General features: G+C 47.5%; 1 protein-coding gene across 2 annotated transcripts in view; it reads left to right on the top strand.

The window, feature by feature from the left end:
* Window positions 1–7533: 7533 nt before the first annotated feature.
* GRB7 (growth factor receptor bound protein 7) overlaps window positions 7534–24979 on the top strand; it is a 567793-nt gene continuing 550347 nt past the window's right edge. For both annotated transcript variants that reach the window (XM_069237430.1, XM_069237429.1), the window contains exon 1: window positions 7534–10075. In XM_069237430.1, coding sequence (XP_069093531.1) covers window positions 9911–10075 — 165 coding nt within the window. In that variant the 5' untranslated portion in view covers window positions 7534–9910. The remainder of the gene's footprint in view (window positions 10076–24979) is intronic.

Raw genomic sequence — 24979 nt, 5'->3', positions numbered from 1 at the left:
CCCCTTACAAATTCAACCTTTTTCCCCACTCACCAAAGGGCTCGAGCTCAAAGAATAGTTAAACAGCATACCCAGGTACAAAAACACTCTAGTCTTAGGCAAGAAGGAAGTTCCAAGAAGGACTGTTTCGGTTTTGTACCACGAGGGCCAACAACCATCACAAATGATTTTTTTGACATTGACCAATAGGTCCAGATCATCCATAAAAGCAGCAGAGGTATCCATCAAAAACTGTAGACCCCTTGAAATCTTAGCCGTTAAGACTGCATCGTCTGCATACATTAGCTCTGGCAAAGAGAGGGACCCACCAAAGGACAATCTGCGTTGGTGTCAATCAGGGTCTACTCCAATTTATTTACCTACAAGTTAACTAAAAAAGGGGCCAAGATACAACCCTGTTGTACCCCTCTGTCAATACTAAAACAAAGCGTACAGTTTAGATCTTTGAATTAACGTACCGATACCACAGTGTTCATATGAAGAGCTCTCAAAAAGAAAACAATATCCCCGTCCACCCCAATAGGTAACATCCCATGCCACAATATGCCTCAATTTACCCGGTCAAAGGTTGAGTTAAGATCCATAAATGCTAAACGGATGGAATCTTGGCAGGCAACAGCACATTTACTTAAAACCATATATAAATGTAAACACTGGTCCACTGTTCACCTGCCTGAATGAAACCCATACTGCATGTCAGAAATGGCATTGTGTTACTCAGCCCACATTGAACCTCGCCCCACCACCTTCACAACCGAGTCAAGCAATGAAATAGGCCTGTAGCATTGGGGATCATCCCTGTCACCCTTTTTAAATACAGGGACAATAATAGAGGTGGTCCAAGACTGTGGAGGTCTCTCTATGACTGCCATATTCATAGTTGTAGTTAAGACCGGGGCCCAGACCTCGACATCATTAACAAACAGATCTGGAGGAGCTTTATTGGGTCCATGGGCCTTGTTCTTGGTCAGTCCGACTATACCCTTTTTGACTTTGTCAAAGGAGAATGACAATTTTCAAATCCCTTCCACCAAATGCCACCTTAACAATCATTAGTGGGGGTAATGTTGTTAATAGGACCCCTCAAAATGAGAAACCCAGCTATCCTTAGTGATATATGAGCCCAGTGAAGCTACGGCTTCCGATGCCAAAAAGGGACTGTCAGCTATGCTCCCAAATTTAGCGCTGCATTTCAACGTGCTTGCCTCTAATATTTTTTCCCATCCAGTGGCCCTTAAAACATTCTTACGCCTCGCAGTTTCCATCTTATACTGTTTGCGGCAATTCTTCATAAGGGCAGAATCCCTTGCTTAACGTTCAAGGCACTCTTAAAATTCCTTAGTGCCTGAGAACACCCTCTATCAAACCATTTCGGAACAGCATTATGCATCTGAGACACAGTTACCTCCAGGAAGGCAGACACTGTATTTGAGATCACTGCAACGGACCCCAAAACCTCTCTGGGTTAGAGTGTAGGAGGCTGGCCTGGCTTATAGTGGGTACCTTGTGGTACTTACACCCTGTGCCAGGTCCAGTTATCCCTTATTAGCAGAATAGAGGTGTTTCTAGCAGCTTAGGCTGATAGAAGGTAGCTATGGCAAAGCAGCTTAGGCTGAACTAGGAGGCATGCAAAGCTCCTACTATACCACTTATATCTTATAGCACAATATCATAAGAAAACACAATACTCAGCGTTACTAAAAATTAAGGTACTTTATTTTTATGACAATATGCCAACAGTATCTCAGAGAATACCCTCACTTAGGAGGTAAGTAATATACACAAGTTATATGTACACAAACCCAAAACAGGTAAGTAACAGTAAGAAAAGTAATGCAAACAATGTAGAATTACAATAGGATGCAATAGGTGAACATAGGTCTAGGGGCAACACAAACCATATACTCCAAAAGTGGAATGCAAATCACGAATGGGAGCTTGTAGAGGGTTGCTGGGACTGTAGGAAAACAGTAAGGGTGTCCAAAATACCCCACCCCAAGACCCTAGAAAGTAGGAGTAAAGTTACCCTACTACCCCAGAAAGACACAATAGTCGTGATGGGGGATTCTGCAAGAACCACAAGCACCAGCAAAACTCTGAAGACGGATTCCTGGGCGTGAGGACCTGCAAGGCAAGGGGACCAAGTCCAAGAGTCGTGATAGTGTCCGGGGGGGGCAGGAGCCCAGGAAATCCCGGATGAAGGTGCAAAAGGGCTGCCTCCGGGTGGAAGAAGCCAAAGATTCTTCACCAACGAAAAGGGCTAGGAACTTCTCCTTTGGATGGAACATGTCCCACGGCGTGCTGGATGTTGCAGAAGTGTTTCCACGCAGAAATACTGCAAACAAGCTTTGCTAGCTGCAAGGGTCGCAGTAGAGGTTTTTGGGTGCTGCTGGGGACCAGGAAGGACCAGGATGTCGCACCTCGAAGGAGGAGGGAGAGGGGGCGCTCAGCAACTCAGAGAGCCCCCGCAGAAGCAGGCAGCACCCGCAGAACTACCGGAGCAGGCACTTAGAAGATCTGTGAACTCAGAGTCACAAAAGGAGGGTCCCACGACATCGGAGTCCAACTCAGCGGGTTGAGCACCGCAGGACGGAGTGCTGGGGACCCAGGCTAGGCTGTGCACAAAGGAATCCTTGGAGAAGTGCACAGAAGCCAGAGCAGCTGCAAATCACGCAGTACACAGGTTTGCTGTCTGGCGTGGGGAGGCAAGGACTTACCTCCACCAAAGTTGGACAGAAGGGCCACTGGACTGTGGGAGACACTTGGACCCAGCTCCTGTGTTCCAGGGACCACGCTCGTCAGGATGAGAGGGGTCCCAGAGGACTGGTGATGCAGTCTTTTGGTGCCTGCGTTAGCAGGGGGAAGATTCCATCGACCCACAGGAGATTTCTTCTTGGCTTCCAGTGCAGGGTGAAGGCAGACAGCCCTCAGAGCATGCACCACCAGGAAACAGTCGAGAAAGGCGGCAGGATGAGGCGCTACAATGTTGCTGGTAATCGTCTTGCTACTTTGTTGTGGTTTTGCAGGCATCCTGGAGCAGTCAGCGGTCAATCCTTGGCAGAAGTCGAAGAGGGAAGTACGGAGGAACTCTGGTGACCTCTTGCATTCGTTATCTGAAGAATACCCCAGAGGAGAGACCCTAAATAGCCAGAAAAGGAGGTTTGGCTACCAAGAAAGGAGGTTTGGCTACCAAGAGAGGTAAGAACCCATCAGAAGGGGTCTCTGACGTCACCTGCTGGCACTGGCCACTCAGAGCAGTCCAGTGTGCCCCCAACACCTCTGAATCCAAGATGGCAGAGGTCTGGGACACATTGGAGGATCTCTGCGCACCTCCCCTGGGAGGTACTGGTCAGGGGGGTGGTCACTCCCCTTTCCTTTGTCCAGTTTCGCGCCAGAGCAGGGCTCGGGGATCCCTGAACCGGTGTAGACTGGCTTATGCAGAGATGGGCACCATCTGGGCCCATCAAAGCATTTCCAGAGGCTGGGGGAGGCTACTCCTCCCCAGCCCTTCAATCCTATTTCCAAAGGGAGAGGGTGTAACACCCTCTCTCAGAGGAAATCCTTTGTTCTGCCTTCCTGGGCCGGAGCTACCCAGACCCCAGGAGGGCAGAATCCTGTCTGAGGGGTTGGCAGCAGCAGCAGCTGCAGTGGAGACCCCAGAAAGGCAGTTTGGCAGTACCCGGGTTCTGTGCTAGAGACATAGGGATCATGGAATTGTCACCCCAATACCAGAATGGTATTGGGGTGACAATTCCATGATCTTAGACATGTTACATGGCCATGTTCGGAGTTACCATTGTGACGCTACACATGGGTAGTGACCTATGTGCAGTGCACGTGTGTAATGGTGTCCTCGCACTCACAAAGTTCGGGGAATTTGCCCTGAACAATGTGGGAGCACCTTGGCTAGTGCCAGGGTGCCCACACTAAGTAACTTGGCACCTAACCTTCACCAAGTGAGGGTTAGACATATAGGTGACTTATAAGTTACTTATGTGCAGTGAAAAATGGTTGTGAAATAACGTGGACGTTATTTCACTCAGGCTGCAGTGGCAGTCCTGTGTACGAATTGTCTGAGCTCCTTATGGGTGGCAAAAGAAATGCTGCAGCCCATAGGGATCTCCTGGAACCCCAATACCCTGGGTACCTATGTACCATATACAAGGGAATTATATGGGTGTACCAGTGTGCCAATGAGAATTGGTAAAATTAGTCACTAGCCTACAGTGACAATTTTAGAAAGCAGAGAGAGCATAAACACTGAGGTTCTGGTTAGCAGAGCCTCAGTGATACAGTTAGGCACCACACAGGGAACACATACAGGGCATACACTATGAGCACTGGGGTCCTGCCTAGCAGGATCCCAGTGACACAAGGGCAAAAACAAACATACATACAGTGAAAATGGGGGAAACATGCCAGGCAAGATGGTACTTTCCTACATAGAGTGACTGGACATACAAATCATAAACTCACTTTCACAGCAGGAGTAAACAGACTTTTTAAAACTTTCAGGAACTATCTGAGACCACCTTAGCCTTCATCCCTGACTTGTTGTCTTAATCACCCCTCTGACACCTGAAGGATGCTCTTGAACCACCTGTGTCCAGCTCAATGATGAACAAACTGGATTATGGTCGCTGAAGAGACTGAATGGGATCAGAATATCTGAAATATGGGGAAATATGGGGAAAAAGTGTGCTGAGACAAAATAAAATCAATAATTGACTTGCATCCTCTCCCTCTACAGGTGGGATTGATGGTTTCATACTCACTATTGGTGTAATAAAAAATGGAGTACAGTTAGCTGGAATATTGCCTTCTCAGGCAGCTGAGGTAAATAAAATAAATTGTGTTTAAATGTATGTTGTGTGCATGCTTGCAGGTGAGTGTGCATTTACATGAGCGAGAGCCTTTGTGTGTAAATTACAATGTATGTATTTGTAAGCATGCGTGGTGTGTGTGTGAGTGAAATTGAAGGTCAAAGGGCATGTGATGTCACTTCCGCTACTCCTGGCATTTTGGTGAACTGACTGACGTTCATCCATCTGGTGTCATCAGTTCCCTCTCCTGCACTTGTTCCGCCTTTTCCATTACCCTTACTTCCACACTCCCTCTGCGCCTTTTTCTTCTCTTTTATGTCAGTTCTCTTCCCTCACGTCAGCTCTCCCTTTCCCTCATTTTACTCTTCTCTTATAGATGTCAAGCTAGCATGCTTCAGGGGTAAATAGCCCACCCACTTCTTTTGGCTTTTCATTACAGTGTTAGAAATGAAAACTTCAAGTACCAGAATGCTAAGGAAAGACTAGAGCTGGATAAAGGACTCTCACTGGGACACCGGCCTATGACGCCTTAGTTCCTGCCCTGCTTCTTTGCTGTGTCTAGCTTTGTCCTCTTGTCACACTGCCAAGTCCAGGTACCCACCTCCTTACTCTTCCCTCTACATCAAGGGTCTTCAAACTGGGGGGTGGGCACCCATAGGGGGGGGGCAAGTGATCCCAGGGGGTGCCAGGTGCTGGAGAAAAGAAGCATTAAGCTAATAACAGGGCTTTGTTTTAAGCTTAAAAAATGAGCAGCAGTAAACCGCTCTAATAGGCCGTCGCTAACATGTTTTGTCATTTATATCCAAGCTGGGAGTATGTGTAAAGGGGAAGAGACTCCAAGTATTCTTCAAAACCCAGTTCTTATAATCACATTGCAAATATTTGTAAACATTATTAAGGCCTGTCTGGCCAGAATAGTATGTTTGGCACCATGTAATTTTTTGCATTTTTAAAACAGTAACAGAACTTAAGTACAATGTTCAGACAGGTTTATACATATGTAAACATAGTCAATTTAATAGGATAATTGTGATAAATTCTTAAGGGGGGGGCGATTATTATTTTTTTCTCGGGGGGGGGACACAGCAAAAAAAGGTTTGAAGACCACTGCTCTACATATAGTTGCCAGCCCTACCAATTTTCCCGGGTCCATGGGTGATATCCTGCTCCAGTCCAGGTCATTTCTTTGAATTCTGGGACTTGCAGTTTTGTTTTTCCGTTTTAAAACAGGACTACAGGTCCCAGATTTCAAATGAAAAAAACGGGACTGGAGCAGCACATGATTCCAGGGCCTGCAAAGCTTGACAGCTGACTTCCGTTCGATTCCCTTCATACCTCTCTCACCCTCTTCGTTCATTCTCCCTTTCTCCACTCTGTCTCCCTCCTGCAACCACCCTGAGCCCCTTGACATTGTGGGAGAAAGGCAACTGCATAAGGTTATCATATGACCCCATCTCACCAAGAATGCAGTGCTCCCAATCAGTGTTTTTATTTAACAACCTACTGCATTCTGGGAGTTTTAATTATTCACTTCAGTTAGTCCAATTGAGCAAATGCCTGAAAACAATGACCTGTAAAATAAAAGCCACGGACAGGAGTCCTTGGTAACATGGAGTCATCTGGCAACTTTACTCATAGCTACAAAGTTTTCCATGTCCGTGGGTGGGCAGCTGGTGCAGTTGTTTTTTTTTTTTTTTGCACTCAGGGACTTACAGTATTGTTTTTATAATGCGGCACATCAGCCTACATATCCCAGAATGCACAGAAAAAAAAACCAGGACTGGAGCAGCTAGTCACGCATGGATCCGGGAAACTTGTCAGGGCTGTGAGCAACCTGCACTCCAGTGTTTCGAATTTACGCAGGAGGGGCAAAATGCAGTTGCAAATGGGCCAGAACAGGTGCTGCAGCACAGGCTAGATAGAATGAGTAAGGACTCAGGAAGACTCCAAATAATGACTTTCAGAGCCCCCACCAGTGCTGCCAAATGCCAGGGTTGATAAATGCCAGGGCTGTCTAATCATGGGGGCGTAAGAAAAGTGGCACATCAGGGCTGATGCACCACTTTTTCTTACAAATGGGCCTATATCTGCTATCTTTTTATCTCACTAGCAGGTTTTTTTTTCATCCCTGGTTTTTCCTTCCTTTTCCCTTTTCTGCCCTTGACTTGTTCGAGACTAAAGAGTTAGCATGAAAAATAAGCCCTGCTTCCCAAAAATAATTGGCACCTATCACCTGCAACCACCGGCACAAATTAAGCTCTGGGTTAGGGGTTTACAAATAGCCCTAGTAAAATTATACATTTTAAAGGCTGCCACGCGAGCTCTGCTCTATTTGTTTTAATGGTTGGTTAACCTTTTGCAGGCAATTGTTCACGAAGTGCAATTCCCTATAAAAATGTTTTTAAACGTTCCAGTAAAGTAACTTTTGCAGGTCCAGACTGAGATGTGTTCTCCGACTCCCTCTGTGCGTGTCCCTCTCTTCCCTGCCTTTCCTAGGGGCGGTGGGGGAACCTTCAGCTCTCAGAAGTTCCTGCTTGGCAGTGGGTGACCCTCATCCCTTTTGTCTTGGCAGCGTTATGCTGTGCCAAGACCAAGCCGCAGCCCTGAGATCAGCTGAGCTCGGTGCCCGGCAGCGATCTCTGCCCCCGTCCTCCTCCTGTTGTACACAGCTCGGGCACCAGAAATAGCCTCCGAGACTTGGCACCAGCCACTGGCAGAGCGTCAGGAAGGCACACGCAAGTGCTGCTGCGTGTGTCAACAGAGCGTTCGCGGCAGGACTGCGATCCCCGGGCAGAGAGCGAGACAGCTGGGCCAGTCTCACACTGAGGTGCCCGGTCTGTACGGAGTGCGAGAGGACGGTCAGTGTCATCGCTGTAGGACTGAGATCCCCAAGCAGAGAACGCCAGGAGCTCGGCCAGTCCCACAGTGAGGTGCCCGGTCTGTACAGAGTGCAAGCTGGGCCTGTCCCTTAGTGAGGTGCCCGGTCTGCACTGAGTGCAGGAGGACGGTCTGTGAGTGTCATCGCTGCAGGACTGAGATACCCAAGCAGAGAACGCCAGGAGCTGGGCCAGTCCCACAGTGAGGTGCCCGGTCTGCACTGAGTGCAGGAGGACGGTCTGCGAGTGTCATCGCTGCAGGACTGAGATCCCCAAGCAGAGAACGCCAGGAGCTCGGCCAGTCCCACAGTGAGGTGCCCGGTCTGTACAGAGTGCAAGCTGGGCCTGTCCCTTAGTGAGGTGCCCGGTCTGCACTGAGTGCAGGAGGACGGTCTGTGAGTGTCATCGCTGCAGGACTGAGATACCCAAGCAGAGAACGCCAGGAGCTGGGCCAGTCCCACAGTGAGGTGCCCGGTCTGTACAGAGTGCAAGGTGGGCCTGTCCCTTAGTGTGGTGCCGGGACTGCACTGAGTGCAGGAGGACGGTCTGCGAGTGTCATCACTGCAGGACTGAGATCCCCAAGCAGAGAACGCCAGGAGCTGGGCCAGTCCCACAGTGAGGTGCCCGGTCTGTACAGAGTGCAAGGTGGGCCTGTCCCTTAGTGTGGTGCCGGGACTGCACTGAGTGCAGGAGGACGGTCTGCGAGTGTCATCGCTGCAGGACTGAGATCCCCAAGCAGAGAACGCCAGGAGCTGGGCCAGTCCCACAGTGAGGTGCCCGGTCTGCACTGAGTGCAAGAGGACGGTCTGTGAGTGTCATCGGTCCAGGACCGTGACCCCCAAGCAGGAAATGGCAGGAGCTGGGGCAGTCTCACAGTGATGTGCCCGGTCTGCACTGAGTGCAAAAGGACAGTCTGAGTGTAATTGCTACAGGACTGAGATCCCCAAGCAGGAAATGGCAGGAGCTGGGGCAGTCCCACAGTGAGGTGCCCGGTCTGCACTGAGTGCAAGGAGGTGGTCTGTGTGTACTGGCTGCAGGGCTGTGATCCACGACCAGAGAAGGGCGGCAGCTGGGCCAGTCACACAGTGAGGTGCCCGGCCTGCGCCAAGTGCAAGAAGACGGTCTGTATGTGTAATCGCTGCAGGACTGTGACCCCCGAGCAGTGAGTGGAGACAGATGGGCATCAGTGTGCCCATTCTGTAATGTGAGCTACAAGACTGACTGTCTGTAAAGGGGGGAGCTATGTCAATTTGCATCAAAGGTAACTTGTTTTGTACTAAGAGGAACAGAGTGGTCTGTAGGTGTAATCACGCACACACTGAGTGGAATGGGACGTTCTGAATATGAAACATCGCAGCAGGATGGCGGTCCCCAAGCTGTGAACAGAGGGTGGCAGAGCCGAATTCTGCGCAGCAGCCTGGAGGCGCCATGCGGAGGGGGGCGGTGCCTAAGATGAGGATGGCTACGTCACGTTTATTCGTAAAGCACTCTATCACCCGCGAGGGTGTCCTGGCGCTGGTCTGGTATAAGTGTGTGTAGATGTGTCTCAGCAGGCCTATCAGCATCTTGCTAATCCCAGGAGGTCATGGCCAGGATCGAACCTACTGGGCAGCGCCAGTGCTTACAGGAGGAGTTGAATGAGTGACAGGCAGAGGTGGATTTTCCAGTTTAGAGGGTTATTTAATTTTGAGACTTCTGAGCATTACAACCCACAGGGAGGTGACTTCCAAGGCTGCCACCCCAGTGTTCCCTGGTGCAACCACGGCAGCAATGCGAGATGGCGCTGGAATTATAGCATGACCCCGTGGTGACCCCGAAGTTGTGTGCTGCACGGACATCTGCGGTGAGCCTGTTGTTGTGGCACTGACTTCACGGGGGCACAGTGGAAGTGCCCCAAACTGAGGCCAGCGGGACTTTGATCGTGGATTTTGATGGCTTCTTAGAGTCAATGGACAAGTCCTTACAGGACTATGACGCACTGATTTTTACCCCCTTACAGGACTATGACGCACTGGTTTTTACCCCTTGCACTGCCCCTTGACCAGGGAAAACCTGAGCTCAGAAAAGAAGGCATATGCAGTGAACCCCAATATCATTCAACTGACTCACAGGGACACCCTAACGCGGCCGTGTTTCTCCTGGACTGACGAGGAATATTCCGGAGCCAAGAAGGCCTCACGAAGAAGTGTGGCGCTGTCCTGACCCCCCGCCATGGGTAAATCGGAGCGCTCTCGGGAAAGCAGGGGGCGCCGCTGGCACCGGGTCCTGCGTGGGGTGTTCTGCTGCAGCTGCATCTGGAAGAGGCGCGCCCCCACGGGGGGCTCCTCTGGCCCCGAGGAGAAGAGGGCCAGGGCAGCTTTCTCCAGCGTCGACAAGGTAAGTACCAGTTCATTTTGATCTGTTCGAGCTGGAATTGCTTTTTGTTGAAAACTGCAAATTATGCGGCAGACGGTGGATTGTGTGGTTTGTGCACTAAATCCATAATTATGTGGAAAATGTAGAAGATGGAAATTCACATAATTCATGGGATAACCATTTCACCCCCCATGATAGTACTTAGGGGGTCATTCCAATCGCGGCGGGCGGCGGTAGCCGCCCACCTGGCGGGAACTGCCGAATGACCGCACCGCAGTCAAAAGACCACGGCGGCCATTCTGGCTTTCCCGCTAGGCCGGCGGACGACCGCCAAAAGGCCGCCCGCCGGCCCAGCGGGAAAGACCCAGCAACGATGAAGCCGGCTCCGAATGGAGCCGGCGGAGTTGCTGGTGTGCGACGGGTGCAGTGGCACCCGTCGCAATTTTCAGTGTCTGCAAAGCAGACACTGAAAATCATTATGGGGCCCTGTTAGGGGGCCCCACGACACCCGTTCCCGCCATCCTGTTCCTGGCGGTAACAACCGCCAGGAACAGGGTGGCGGGAAGGGGGTCGGAATCCCCATGGCGGCGCTGCAAGCAGCGCCGCCATGGAGGATTCCCTGGGCCAGGGGAAAACTGGCGGGAAACCGCCGGTTCCCCTTTTCTGACCGCGGCTTTACCGCCGCGGTCAGAATGGCCCAGGATGCACCGCCAGCCTGTTGGCGGTGCTTCCGCGGTCGTTGGCCCTGGCGGTCAGAATGACCCCCTTAGTCTGGTTCCATACAGCTCCAAGTTGCCTTAGGTTTGCCTTGTAATTCTTTCATGCCACACTGTACATATGTAAACACAAGTACATAACACGTAAGACTCAACAGTACTGTATTTTTGGGACCTCAGGGTACAGCATCGTAGGGTTCTCTGGGCGCAGAGTAATCTTAAGGGTTTTGGGTGCCCCCGGTATGACATACTTTGGGTCCCTGTGAGGAACAAATGCGTAAGTTCATTACCCATTTCCTGCTAACTCAAGCTCACATGATGCCAAACAATACCAAATTATGTGTTAATGTTTAACAGGATCACACAAAAATCTGTGAAATATGTCTTCCCTGCAACTCCCAAAGACCCTTAAGAGGGCATGGGGTGGAGAGACAGAGTCAGAGGTGGAACTAGGCAGAGATGTAGATAGAGAAGCAGCACTGATAGTGGTACAACAGAGAAAAGGTTTATTTTCTCAAAGTCCCCCTTAGGTGGGGCCCCGTGGCAATTGCCCACTTTGCCCATGCCAGAAGATTCCAGGTCCCTCCCTTTTCCAGTCCCTTGACAAACAGACCTTGGACATAAATGATGGTGAAAAAGGCATACCTCCCCCAACCCCCTCTAAATCATTTTAAATGAATTTCAGAGGTTATGGAGAACACATTATATCCTACAAGTTAGCTTTCTATTATAAAATTTATATACACCAAACTTACTTTACTCTGTTTTGACAATTTCTGCTACGTCGATTGGCTCTTCTGCGCAGCTTTACATGTTGGAACTTTAAGTGGTCGGGGGATGGCACAAGTAGACCCCCGCATTAGCTGCTCAGATATGTACCTCACGTAACGTCCAAGCTCTCAGGTCCATGGGTGATGTGCTGCTCTGATCCAGGCTTTCTCTTTGAATTCTGGAACTTGCAGTCTTGTTTATTAGGAAACTTTGAAATCATGAAGTCAGTGGGAAAATGCACCCATTGTAGAGATCTGTGTGTAATTTGAAGGTTAACTGCCAGTGGTCCACTCAGCTTTTCATCCTTGTGAAATTGATTAAAATGAGTACCCTTCAACAGGCTAAGATTAAACAAACTACTGCCAATAGACTCAATTGAGATGGGATACTCCAGATTTAGAAAGCTAAATTGGCTTTTTTTTTCAGCTATCCCCGCTTAAAATTGCTTCAATATAAGTGAATGGAGAAAATTTTCCCCCGATTTTGTGTAAAAAATAACCCACTTTCCTGTTTTAAAATGTTGGCATGGATAGACACAGTGTAGAGTGTGTTCTGTAAGCCTACAATTTATTATCATGGCCTTAGTTTGCATAGCAGCACAATGCAGGTAAGGCAAAAACGACAAAGAAGTCTAACGTTGTCGGACACACAAGCCAACTTTTGCTCCTCATTTCTAGTGGCTGACGTTGAAGATGTTACTAAAATCATTTGCAGGGAAATGGCTTAAGAGGAGCACTGGAGACAAACCACCAATTTACAGGGAGGGCAGAAGGTGCACTCCTCACTTATTAGAAGATGTCTCCAAGTCCCTCCAGAACACCAAGCAGAGAATATTATCGATAGTCCCCTTACACAAAAGTCATTTCCAAAGTCGAGCCCCCTTCTCTTGTCATCCTAATTAATTTCTGACCCTTCTCCAGATATCAGCTCTCCCTTTCTACACTTGTACCACCACCTGTCTCTCCTGCATCTACAACCACTTTGAAGTGCTCAAAAACCAGATGAGTGTGCTAGAAAAAGCATAGAAATAAATCCTCTGTTTGAGGGCATAAAGTAGAATCAATAAAAGTGAGCCCTAAAATGGGTGGGACTTATGTAATTAGGGGTGGGGCTTAAACATGTAAACTACATTTCTGCAATTCCCATAGTGTGCCACCCAACTTCTATTTTGGTTCCTCCTGAGCTTTCTTTTCTTGCACCCAGATATATAGCACGACCGATGCACACAAAAAACAGCCACAACTATTGGCTTTGTCAGTGGTTGTAAAAAGACAAATGTGTAACATCAATGATTTTGTTGCTGTAATGAGTATTCAAAATGTTTGAATTCTGCAATTGTGAGACTGTGGATTAAACATTACTGAGGCCTGTGGAAAGGGGCAGTGGTCTTCAGAGTTTCTCAGTCTCTCCCGTCATGTTCACTCTATGTTAGACATGTATACCCTTTTTCTCTCCAAATCTCCTCTATCTGCATATCTTTCACCTCATGTCTTTCCTCTTCTTTCCTCTCTCTGAATGCAAATCCATGCATCTTCTCCTCTTCAGCACCGCCGAACACACTTTGCACCTGCTCCCCTCTAAGCACCCTGTTTTCTTTTACTTTTGGCTTGTCAATACTTTGACAACGGTGTATGTGTGCCTCCTTCACACACATTTACATTAGGAATACCTTGGCAAAGGGATGGATGACCATGAATTCTGAACACCATTTTTTTCCCACTGGCAGGCACAGTCAGAAACTTACACTGCCTTCAGCCTCAGCTCCAGAGCGCTCAGTCGTAAATCGTTGTAAACACCTAGAGGAAAATCATTTAAAAGTATGCTCTATATAAGAGTAATATGGTGCACTAAAAACTTACAGAAGTACAACATCCTGGAAATAGCTGACACTCTTAGGGAACGCAAGACCATGGGCTTGATTTCGATTTCCGCTGATGGGTTACCCCGTCACAACGGTGATGGATAGCCTGTCCACCGAAATATAAATCCCATAGGATATAATGGGAGTTATATTTTGCCGGATGGGCTATCCATCACCGTTGTGACGGACTAACCCGCCCGCCAAAATCTAAATCAGGCCCTACGTATAATATATGAAATAAAAACAGGAACTAAATCGCTGACGTTACCTTACCATTTTTACATTAATTGTTTAGTGTTTTTGCTATTACAACTAAGGGCATACATTGAGGGCCGGATGGTGACCCATTTCAATGTCTGTTTTTAATTACTACTGGGCCTGAGACCCAGAGGGACCCTCCCCACTTGAAGCTCTGATCTGTATGCATGGGGGTTCCCTACTCTGCCCCTCCACTTTACTCATCTTTAACCCCAATTATCCTGCTCTGTGCCTTGAAAACCTTCCCTTGAGCCACTATCTCTCATGTTTCAGAAGCACCCTGAACATGGCCAAAATGTGTCATGCTGGCTCTAAAGTACACATATAGTACACAGGGGAGAGGATGTGGTTAAAGGCTGTAGACCTACTGACTTTGGAACTCGGAAACCAGGTACTAGTTTCAGAGCGTCGTCTCAACCAGACGCGGCTGCCACAGATATCAAGGGGGGAGGGCATGGGGGGATGACAGGGAGATAATAAAAAAAAACGTACAGTTCGTTGCTGTCGACATCCTCTCCTGCTGCGTCGTTTGTCCTCCTTTCCTGTTCTGGTGTCCCAGCATCTGCTGGGACACCAGCAGAGGCTCCCCAGCAATCCTGGCACTGCTTACATGCTAAACATAGCATGTAAGCAGTGTCAGGATTGGCCTGAGCGGCAGTGACTGCAGCTCAGACACAACCCTGGGGCCTGTGCAGTTTCTCCAGCCCTGCTGTGTACACAGCCAGGCTGTAGAAACCTTAGGCCGTTCAAACACAGATGTGCAGTTAGTGCACACAATTCCTCATCCCCTCCCCCACCTCCCGAGGCCCAGCCCCTCCCTGCTGGCTGAGGAAGCAGCAGAAAAATAAAACGATATTCAAATATCGTTTTATTTTTCTGCTGCTGGCTCTTAGCCAGTGGGGAGATGCTCCTCCGCCATTGTGGAGGAGCCACCCCTGGTCTCATCAACCTTTGGTCCTCGGCACATCAGTTTATCTCCCCATGCTCAAATAAGCATTGGCAAAGCCAATAGGTCTCACCTATGCAAGAACTATTGGCTTTGCCATTTAGTTTTAGCCATGTTGTACACCAGCTTGGCAGCTGTTCAGCATGGCTAAAAGTTAGTGGCATAAAGGAAAGAGGCATGGAGTGGAGTGTCGTAAAGTAGAGTGCCATGGACTACAGTGGGGTGTTAAGGAGTAGCGTAGAAAGTCACAGAGTGGTGTAGAGTACAGTTGAGTAGTTTGAAGTGTCATTGAATGGCGTAGTGTGGAGTGGCATAGAGATTTGTGGTGTGTTGCGGAGGGAGTAGAGTGTCATAGAGTGAAGTAGAGCATCTTAGAGATGAGTGGTGTAGAGTGACGCAGAGTGTTAGAGTGGAGTAGAGTTTCGTGGAGTGGCATAGAGTGTTGTGGTATGGTGTAAAGTGGAGTGGTGTAGAGTGGAGTTGATTGTCATAGAGTGGAGTAATGTAGTAGAGTGGAATGGCATAGAGTGGACTAGAGTGGAGTTGATTGCAGTAGTATAGAGTGTCAGAGTGGAGTGACATAGAGTGCCGTGGAGACGGGTAGACTGGAGTCCTGGAGTGACGCAGAGTGGAGTAGATTATAGTAGAAAAGTGTGTGGTAGAACAGAGTGGAGTAAAGTGGCACAGAGTGATGTAGAGAGAGTTGCATAGAGCATTGTAGAGTGGAGTGGTGTTGTAGAGTGGCGTAGGGCTTAGTAGATTGTTGTAGAGTGAAGTGGCATAGAGTGGAGTAGCATCGGCTAGAGTTTAATGGAGTAGAGTATCATAGAGTGGAGTGTTGTAGAATGGAGTAGAGTGGCCTAGAGTGAAGTAGCGTAACATATAGTGGTGCAGAGTACATTGACAGAGAGTGCAGTAGCTTAGAGTGCATTGGCTTTGAGTAAAGTGGTGTAGAGTGCATTGGCATAGAGTGCAGTGACATAGAGTAGGGTGGCTTAGAGAAGAGTGGTGAGAATATAGTGGTGTAGAGTGGGGCAGCATAGAGTAGAGTGGCATAGAGTTGATTGTTTCAGAGTAGAGTGAAGTGGGGTAGAGTGGACTGGTGCAGGGTAGTGGAGTGGAGGGGTGCAGAGTCGAGTGGAGTGGAGTGGTGCAGAGTAGAGTGGAGTGGCCTAGACTGGAATGGTGCAGAGTACAGTGGCAAAGAGTTAAGTGATGCATAGTAAAGTGCATTGGCAAAGAGTAGAGTGTGCAGAATAGAGTACAGAGGTGTAGAAAAAAGTGGTATAGAGTCCAGTGGTGCACACTAGATTAGAGTGGCATATAGTGCAGTGGCGTAGAGTAGAGTTGTGCAATGTCCTAGAGGGCAGTGACATACAGTGCAGTGGTGCAGAGTAGAGTGGCAGAGAGTTCAGTGGTGGAGAGTGCAGTTTTGCAGAGTAGAGTGTCATTTAGTGCAGTGGTGTAGAGTAGAGTGGTGTAGAGGCAATTGATGTAGAGTGCAGTGGCATATAGCACAGTGGTGCAGAGTAAAGAGGCATAGAGAGCAGTGGTGTAGAGTACAGTGGTGAAGAGTAGAATAGAGTGGTGTAGCATGCAGTAGTGTATTGTGCAGTTGCATAGATTGCAATAGTGTAGAGTGCAGTGGCATAGAGAGCAGTGGCATAGAGTAGAGTAGAGTGGCATAAAGTACAGTGGAGTGTATTGTTTGGAGTAAAGTGGTGTAGTGTGCAGTGACATAGAGTGGAATAGTGCTGATTGGAATAGAGTAGTGTAGAGTGCAGGGGCATAGAGTAGATTGTTTCAGAGTGGAGTGAAGTGGCAAAGTTTGCAGTGGCATAGAGTAGAGTGCCGTAGAGTGCAGTAATGCACAGTAGGTTAGAGTGACTTAGAGTGGATTGGCATAGAGCGCAGTGACGTAGAGTGGTGCTGTGCAGAGTGGAGTGGTGTAGAGTGCAGTGGCATAGAGTGCATTGGCATATAATGGAGTGGCATAGAGTTCAGTGGAAGAGTGCAGTGTTGCATAGTAGACAGGTGTAGAATGCAGTGGTGAATAGTAGAGTGCTGTAGAGTGCATTGGTGTAGAGTGCAGTGGGGTAGAGTGGAGTGGATCAGAGTGGCATAGGGCACAGTGACGTTAAGTACAATGGTGTAGAGTGTTGCTGAGTAGAGTATAGTGGTGAAGAGTGTAGTAGTGCAGAGTAGACTGACATATAGTGCAGTTCTATAGAGTGAATTGTTTTTTAGTAAAATAGTCCAGGGTGTATTGGCTAAGAGTGTAGTGATCAGAGTGCAGTGGCGTAGAGTAGAGTGGTACAGTGTAGAGTAGAGTGGCGCAGAATGAGTTGGTGCAGCATAGATTGCAGTGGTGCAGAGTAGAGTGGAGTGGCACAGAGTGGATTGTTTCACAGTATACTAAAGTCGCATAGAGTGGAATGGTGCACAGTAGAGTGGAGTGTTGCAGGGTAGTGTGCAGTGGCACAGAGTGCAGTGGTGCAGAGTAGATTAGAGTGGCTTACAGTAGATGGCATAGATTGCACTGGGGTAGAGTGTAGTGGTACAGAGTAGGCTGCATTGGTGTGGAATGCAGTGGCATAGAGTGCAGGGTTGCAGAGTAGAGTGGCACAGAATGGAGTTATGAAGAGTGGAGTGGCATAGAGTGGAGTGGCATAGTGTCAAGTGGTGCATAGTACAATAGAGTGGCATAGAGTGCATTGGTCTAAAGAGGCGTAAGTGAAGTGGCGTAGAGTAGAATGGTGCTGAGTAGATTGCAGTGACGCAGTGTAGAGTGGTGTAGAGTGAAGTGGTATAGTGTGGATTGGTGTAAAGTAGAGTGGAGAGGAGCGGTGTGGAGTGGTACAGAGTAGAGTGGAGTGGGGTAAAGTGGAGTATGCATGGTGTAGTTAAGCACTGCCATTACAGACAACACATCTTCAACTGAAATGACCATTACATTGGTACAGACATACAATTTTACTGATATAAGTATACAGCGTACAAACTATAATGTGTGGAAATGTCCTCACTTCGTGTACTAATTGGTTTTAATGGTATTAAAATATTTGTTTCCACCACACTTCAGAATTACCCCCAGTAGCCAGTATGATTGCCACATAAATCCCATCACTTTGAAGTCAGAGAAAGAAAAGTAAACACCAAGCTCCCTCTGAAGACAGAGCCTAACATTTGACCTCTATCTTTGAATTACAGCAAATGTGACAAGATAAGAACAAGGTTTAAAGGCCTGTTTACAGTAAGGGAGCACTCGGAAGGACACTGTAAATAAGATCTGGGCAAGGGAAGCGACAAACTCAAGCTGAACAGCATAAAACAAATAAAGCCAGCAAATAGGAAGTAAGAACATGTGAGTTACAAACCAAAATGCCAATGGTAAACAACAGGTGGAATGCATTCCCAGGGAAGCTTTATGAATGTCCCCAAGATGTCGTTAGCAAATCAGACAGCTGTGCTGTCTGTTAGGCTTCGACCCAAAAATGAATGTGATCTTGTGTAAAGTAACTGTTGCTTATGTAAAGCGCTTCAATACCCTTGGATCGAGTCTGTGCTATAAATAAAGAAAAACATCAAAAGGGAGTGAAAAATGTAATATACTAATGGTATGAAAAGAAAATAAGGTGCAATCTGAGAGAAAATATGCTAGTCTATGATAACATCTCAGTAAATCCGAAACATGGGCAGCTGTTGATGCATCAGTAATCTGAAACTAGAAACAGTTGGAAGAGGAGACAGGCGGAAGCAGCCAAAACCTCCTTTTGTGTTGGTAGAGAAAGGCAATACCCAGCTGCATACATGCCAACATTTTAAAAGTGGAGAGATATTTTAGATAGTACTGGGGGAAATGTATTTTGCCCACTGACTCATTTTGAAGCAGAAGCAATTTTGGGTGGGAGACAACTAAAATAAAGCAGTTTGTGGCTTATAAAGTCTGGGAGTCTCCCAGGAAACGACAGATATAGACAGTGCCCAGCTGGCACAGAAAATGGACTGGAACCCATCCAGATCGATCTATTGTCACGTGAATTCTAGGAACTAGTTTGTTAGAAAGTAGGCCAAAACCATGGAATAAAGGCTAAGAAAGGTCTGGAACTCTGAACTGGTCATCACAAAGAAAGTATGTGACTATAAATTACAGAAACTCAGTGAAAGGGAAGTATTTATAAGGGGCAGCAGGCCTGGGCCCTGCAGTAATGGAAGTGTGACAGGCTAGCCTTGTGAACTCTGCCATGGCTCTGTTAGTGTTGGGCAGGGAGTTGCCCCAGGGTGTGGGAAAGAGACTCCAGCACCACCTGCCTACAGGTGTTTTTTTTTCATCACCAGCAAGAGATAAGGTGAGATCCTTGCATGTACGTATGTGTATGGTTTTATGTAGTCTGCATCTAGCTGAAAGGCACTGGAGCTCTGCATGGGGTAAAAGGCAATGATATAGCCAATTAGTGATTGAAGAGGTAGCTGGGTTCGGAAAGTGGGATTGAATTGTTGCTGCATCATAATATAGTGTTTTTTTTTAAAGAGACATAGTTTCAGCTCATACACAAATTGGAGCAGTGTTTGGGTGGTCCTGATGGGTATGCCATTCTGGATCCTAGGTGTGTAGATGGAAAAGGGCTGTTGCCTTGCTTTAAGCTCTGATTTGACAGCATAGCTGTTACATGTGATCACCAGAAAAAAGAACTGCCAGAACCACTACCAGGAGAGAGGCTTTGGCTCAACCGATATGTGTATCTTTGAGTACAGCATTTGATTGGGCCAAACTGGTATGATAGCGCCGAAAAAGAGAGCTTGTTGCACTCTTACTGTATTGTGAAGAGTGTTCCATCACCTAAAATGGCTGCCACGTTCCAGCGCAATAACACAGCGGCTTGTACTGCTGGTCTGTTGGCTGCAGAGGTATTTCGCCTCACCACATATGGCCACCAAGTTCCCAGTACTAAGTGCCTGGTCTTGTTTTTATTTTTTAATTGGTCCACATTTCATGGCTGTGAGAGAATGTTGGAACCGCTGCCTCAAGGTGCTGCCAAACCCTCTCTGATGTCAGACATCAAACCACCAGTCGTGGCTCGCAGGAGGGGAAGGGGCGTGGCAGCGTGTGGCTGGGAGGGTGGGCACAAAAAAAAGAATACAAATTAAACGTACCTTTTTTCCCGCGCCGCTCCATTCGCTCTGCTCCTCCGTCGCAGGCTGCAGGTAGGCACAGGCTCCCAGCCTGCCATGCGGCCAATCCAGACGCTGCTCAAAGCAACATCAGGATTGGTTGGGAGCGCCCTGTGGAGCACCCAGCCAGGGCCTCCCAGACAGACTGGGAGCCTGTGCAGGTTCTATGCAGCCCAGCAACATAGTTGCTGGACTGGAGAAAGCCCTGTGCCCATATGTGTTTGGCCCGCCCCAGACGGCCGGCCAAACATACTTGCGCACTGAGGGGGGAGTGCTGTGCACTCACCCTCTGTCCACGTCACACCCGTGGCCCCGCCCACTTTTATAGAAACAACACAATAAACTGAGTTTATTATGTTGTTTTTATAAAAGTTTTGCAGCTCCTGCTGCTGGCCAGGGTGGGAGGGGTGCTGGGGGGGGGGGGGGGTGTTCGGAGGTTGTCATTGGCGTTTCCGGAAACTTATCTTACTTGATGTGGCACCCCCTCGACGCCCCAGGGTCTGCTTTGTTCTTGCTATGACCTGACGCTTTTTAAAACATTTTTTAACCATCCAGTGGGGGACCATGGATAGGGAAATGAGGGGGAACTGGGGATGTCAGACATAGAAATGCGAAAGTACAGTAAAATATGTATTTTCAGCACTGCAGAGTGTTAATGTGGCTTCAGCAGTCCATTGAACCAAACATCCCATCAGAGTTCATCTTTTATGTCCCTCCCACCCTCCAAAAACTCACCGACGTGTCCCGGGACACGTTGTAGAAGACCGTGCCTAGGTTGAGCATTTTTTCGAAAAAATGCTAGGCAAGGGCCAGATAAACTCGGCAGAGGGAGCGTTTCCCAGTGGGTTCGCCCTCTACATGATTGATACCCTTGATGTGCACACGTCTTCCACCCGTTCTGCGCAGGCGCAGCTCCATGAACTTTCGTTTGAAACGCACAGAGCTGAATTAATAATTTGATGCGCGTGATGTCTTCGTTTTTCAGGAAGATCAAGATGGGCATCATTCCTGTTCTGTCACAGAGCTTTTTTTTGTTATGGCAGGTGTGGGGCGGGGCAACATGGACAACGGAAGGAGGGCTGGAAGGGCGAGCAACACGATTGACTTTGGGGGGGCAAGCAACAAGACCGACAGAGACAATACGGCGGGAGTGGGCAAGTAACAAGAATCAACAATCATTAGCAACGCCAATAGGTCTCGCCTGTGCCAGAACTACTGACTGCCAAACAGGGGCAGCTCTAGCACTGGCGGCGCCCTTTATATTTTTTGGCACCCCACCCCAACCCTATTACCACCTCCTCGATTTCCCTCACTACCACCCCGCAAATGTGCCCCTCATCGCTCCATAACCCCCTTTTCACATACCTTCATTTGTTTTAAGGTGCTTGTAAAGGCTGGCTTTAGGAATCCACTCAGCTAACCACATAAAATATAGCTCTGTTCTTTGCAGCAGGCATATTAACCCTCAAAGATGCCGCTAGACAAAACTCCCATCTCTCACCCTAGCAGGAATATTATTCACAAGGGGCATCTTCACATTTTAATTGTTTCCTGAAGGCTGGACACACAAGGAGCTTTTCAGCAGGTGCTTTCAAATCACAAGTTTCATAAGTTATTGCTAAAAACAGCGCCGCTCCCTGCGGTCAGCGCCCCCCAATCCAGGTCAGCACCCAGTGTGACTGCACCGCTCGCACCACCCTAAAGCTGTCCCTGCTGCCAAAGTGTTTTAGTTGTGTTTACTCCAGTGTGACTGCTGTTCAAAATGTTAGTGGCGTAGAGTAGAGTGTGGCAGAGTGGAGTGGCAAAGAAAGGAGAAAAGTGGCAAAGAGTGGAGTAGAGTGTTGTAAAGTGCCGCGGAGTGTCATAGACTATAGTGTCATGGAGGGATGTAGTGTGGAGGGGCCTAGAGTGGAATAAAGTGTTGTAGAGTGGAGTAATGTAGTGTGGAGCAGAGTTGTACAGGGAGTGCAGAATTATTAGGCAAATTGTATTTTTGAGGATTAATTTTATTATTGAACAACAACCATGTTCTCAATGAACCCAAAAAACTCATTAATATCAAAGCTGAATATTTTTGGAAGTAGTTTTTAGTTTGTTTTTAGTTTTAGCTATGTTAGGGGGATATCTGTGTGTGCAGGTGACTATTACTGTGCATAATTATTAGGCAACTTAACAAAAAAAAATATATACCCATTTCAATTATTTATTATTACCAGTGAAACCAATATAACATCTCAACATTCACAAATATACATTTCTGACATTCAAAAACAAAACAAAAACAAATCAGTGACCAATATAGCCACCTTTCTTTGCAAGGACACTCAAAAGCCTGCCATCCATGGATTCTGTCAGTGTTTTGATCTGTTCACCATCAACATTGCGTGCAGCAGCAACCACAGCCTCCCAGACACTGTTCAGAGAGGTGTACTGTTTTCCCTCCTTGTAAATCTCACATTTGATGATGGACCACAGGTTCTCAATGGGGTTCAGATCAGGTGAACAAGGAGGCCATGTCATTAGATTTCCTTCTTTTATACCCTTTCTTGCCAGCCACGCTGTGGAGTACTTGGACGCGTGTGATGGAGCATTGTCCTGCATGAAAATCATGTTTTTCTTGAAGGATGCAGACTTCTTCCTGTACCACTGCTTGAAGAAGGTGTCTTCCAGGAACTGGCAGTAGGACTGGGAGTTGAGCTTGACTCCATCCTCAACCCGAAAAGGCCCCACAAGCTCATCTTTGATGATACCAGCCCAAACCAGTACTCCACCTCCACCTTGCTGGCGTCTGAGTCGGACTGGAGCTATCTGCCCTTTACCAATCCAGCCACGGGCCCATCCATTTGGCCCATCAAGACTCACTCTCATTTCATCAGTCCATAAAACCTTAGAAAAATCAGTCTTGAGATATTTCTTGGCCCAGTCTTGACGTTTCAGCTTGTGTGTCTTGTTCAGTGGTGGTCGTGTTTCAGCCTTTCTTACCTTGGCCATGTCTCTGAGTATTGCACACCTTGTGCTTTTGGGCACTCCAGTGATGTTGCAGCTCTGAAATATGGCCAAACTGGTGGCAAGTGGCATCGTGGCAGCTGCACGCTTGACTTTTCTCAGTTCATGGGCAGTTATTTTGCGCCTTGGTTTTTCCACACGCTTCTTGCGACCCTGTTGACTATTTTGAATGAAACGCTTGATTGTTCGATGATCACGCTTCAGAAGCTTTGCAATTTTAAGAGTGCTGCATCCCTCTGCAAGATATCTCACTATTTTTGACTTTTCTGAGCCTGTCAAGTCCTTCTTTTGACCCATTTTGCCAAAGGAAAGGAAGTTGCCTAATAATTATGCACACCTGATATAGGGTGTTGATGTCATTAGACCACACCCCTTCTCATTACAGAGATGCACATCACCTAATATGCTTAATTGGTAGTAGGCTTTCGAGCCTATACAGCTTGGAGTAAGACAACATGCATAAAGAGGATGATGTGGTCAAAATACTCATTTGCCTAATAATTCTGCACTCCCTGTAGAGTGGATTGGCTTAGAGTGGAGTGGTGCAGAGTGGAGTAGAGTCATAGAATGGAGTGGTGTAAAGTGGAGCAGAATCGTAGAGTGGAGTGTCCTAAAGTAGAGTGGAGTAAAGTAGTATGTCATAGAGGGAAAGGGCGTGTAGTGGCATAGAGTGGACTAGAGCAGAGTGGCGTAGAGAATCATAGAGCCAAGTGGCATAGATGTCGTAGAGTCGAGTAAAATACAGTGTCATAGTATGGAAGGGCGTAGAATGAAGTAAAATGTCTTAGAATGGAATGGCATAGTGGAGTGTCGTAGAGTGGAGTGGTTGTAGAGTGAGGAAGCTTAGTGTGGAGTAAAGTATCATAGTGGGGTGGCATAGCGTGGAGTGACGCGGCGTAGAGTTGAGTAAGGTGGCATGGAGTATCATAAAGTGGAATAGACTGGCATACAGTGTTGTATAGTGGAATGATGTAGATTGGAGTAGCATGGATTGGAGTGTCGTGGAGAGGCACACAGTGGAGTAAAGTGACCTAGAATGAAGTGGCATAAATTGGTGAAGAGTGGAGTATGGTAAAATGGAATGTCGTGTCATAGAGTGGAGTGTCCCAGAGTAGAGTAGAGTGTCGTGGAGTGGCATGGAGTGGAGGGACATAGAGTGGAGCAGTGTTGCAGAGTGGATTGGTGTAGTATGTAGTATGAATGGTGTGTTAGCCCCCTACCATTACAGACAACACATTTTCAATTAAAATGACCATTACATTTGCACATACAGTTTTACTGATAAAACTATGCAGTGGACAAATGCTAATGTGTTTAAATGGTATCACCTAGAGTGCTGATTTGTTTTGATGGTATTGAAATATTTGTTTGCAGCACAAATTCCGAATTACAAAATATGTGCTTCATTTGTCCTTTCCCGATTCTTATATATTCTGAAATATTTGCACAGTTCATTTACAGACATTTAAATTTTGTTTTTTGCTGAAAAAAAAAAACTTTTTCCCACTACCCGGCAAGATTGTCACATAAATCTTCTCACTTTGAAGTTATAGAAAGAAAAGTAAACACCAAGCTCCCTCTGAAGACAGATCCTGATATTTGACCTCTGTCTTTGAATGCACAGCAAATATGACAAAAGAAGACCACAGTTTAAAGGCCTCTTGACAGAAAACGAGGACTTGTGAAAGAATATAAAGAGCAATGGTAAACAAGCTTTGCTCCATAGGATGGAGGAAGACATACTGGACAGCCTAAAACAAACAAAGCCAGAAAATAGAAAGCCAGAAAATGTGAGGTATAAGCCAAAAAGCCAGTAGTTAGCAGTGGGCAAACGCATTCCCAGGGAAGCTTTCAGAATGCCCACAAGAAGTCTTTTCGCAACTAGACAGGTGGTAGGCTTCAACCTAAAAAGGGAGGTGGCAAGTAAAAGCATAAAGGATAAGAGGGGGCAAGCAACACCTGAGGCAGGAGGGGGAAAGCAACAACACAATGGTGAGAGGGGTCAAGAAATAGCATGGAGTTTAGAAGGGGGCAAGCAACAAAACAGGCAGCGGGTAGGGGCCAAGCAACAGTATGAACAGTGGAGGGGAAGCAACAAGACATACAACTGGAGAGAGCAAGCAACAAGACTGAGAGCAGGAAGAGGGTGGGGGCAAGCAGCAAGATGGACAGCAGGTGAGGAGAACAACAACACA

This window comes from Pleurodeles waltl, chromosome 6 (genome assembly GCF_031143425.1).
Source record: "Pleurodeles waltl isolate 20211129_DDA chromosome 6, aPleWal1.hap1.20221129, whole genome shotgun sequence".
Classification (NCBI taxonomy): Eukaryota; Metazoa; Chordata; class Amphibia; order Caudata; family Salamandridae; genus Pleurodeles; species Pleurodeles waltl.
Note: the sequence above shows the minus strand (reverse complement) of the source record. Positions and strands in the feature narration are given on the sequence as shown.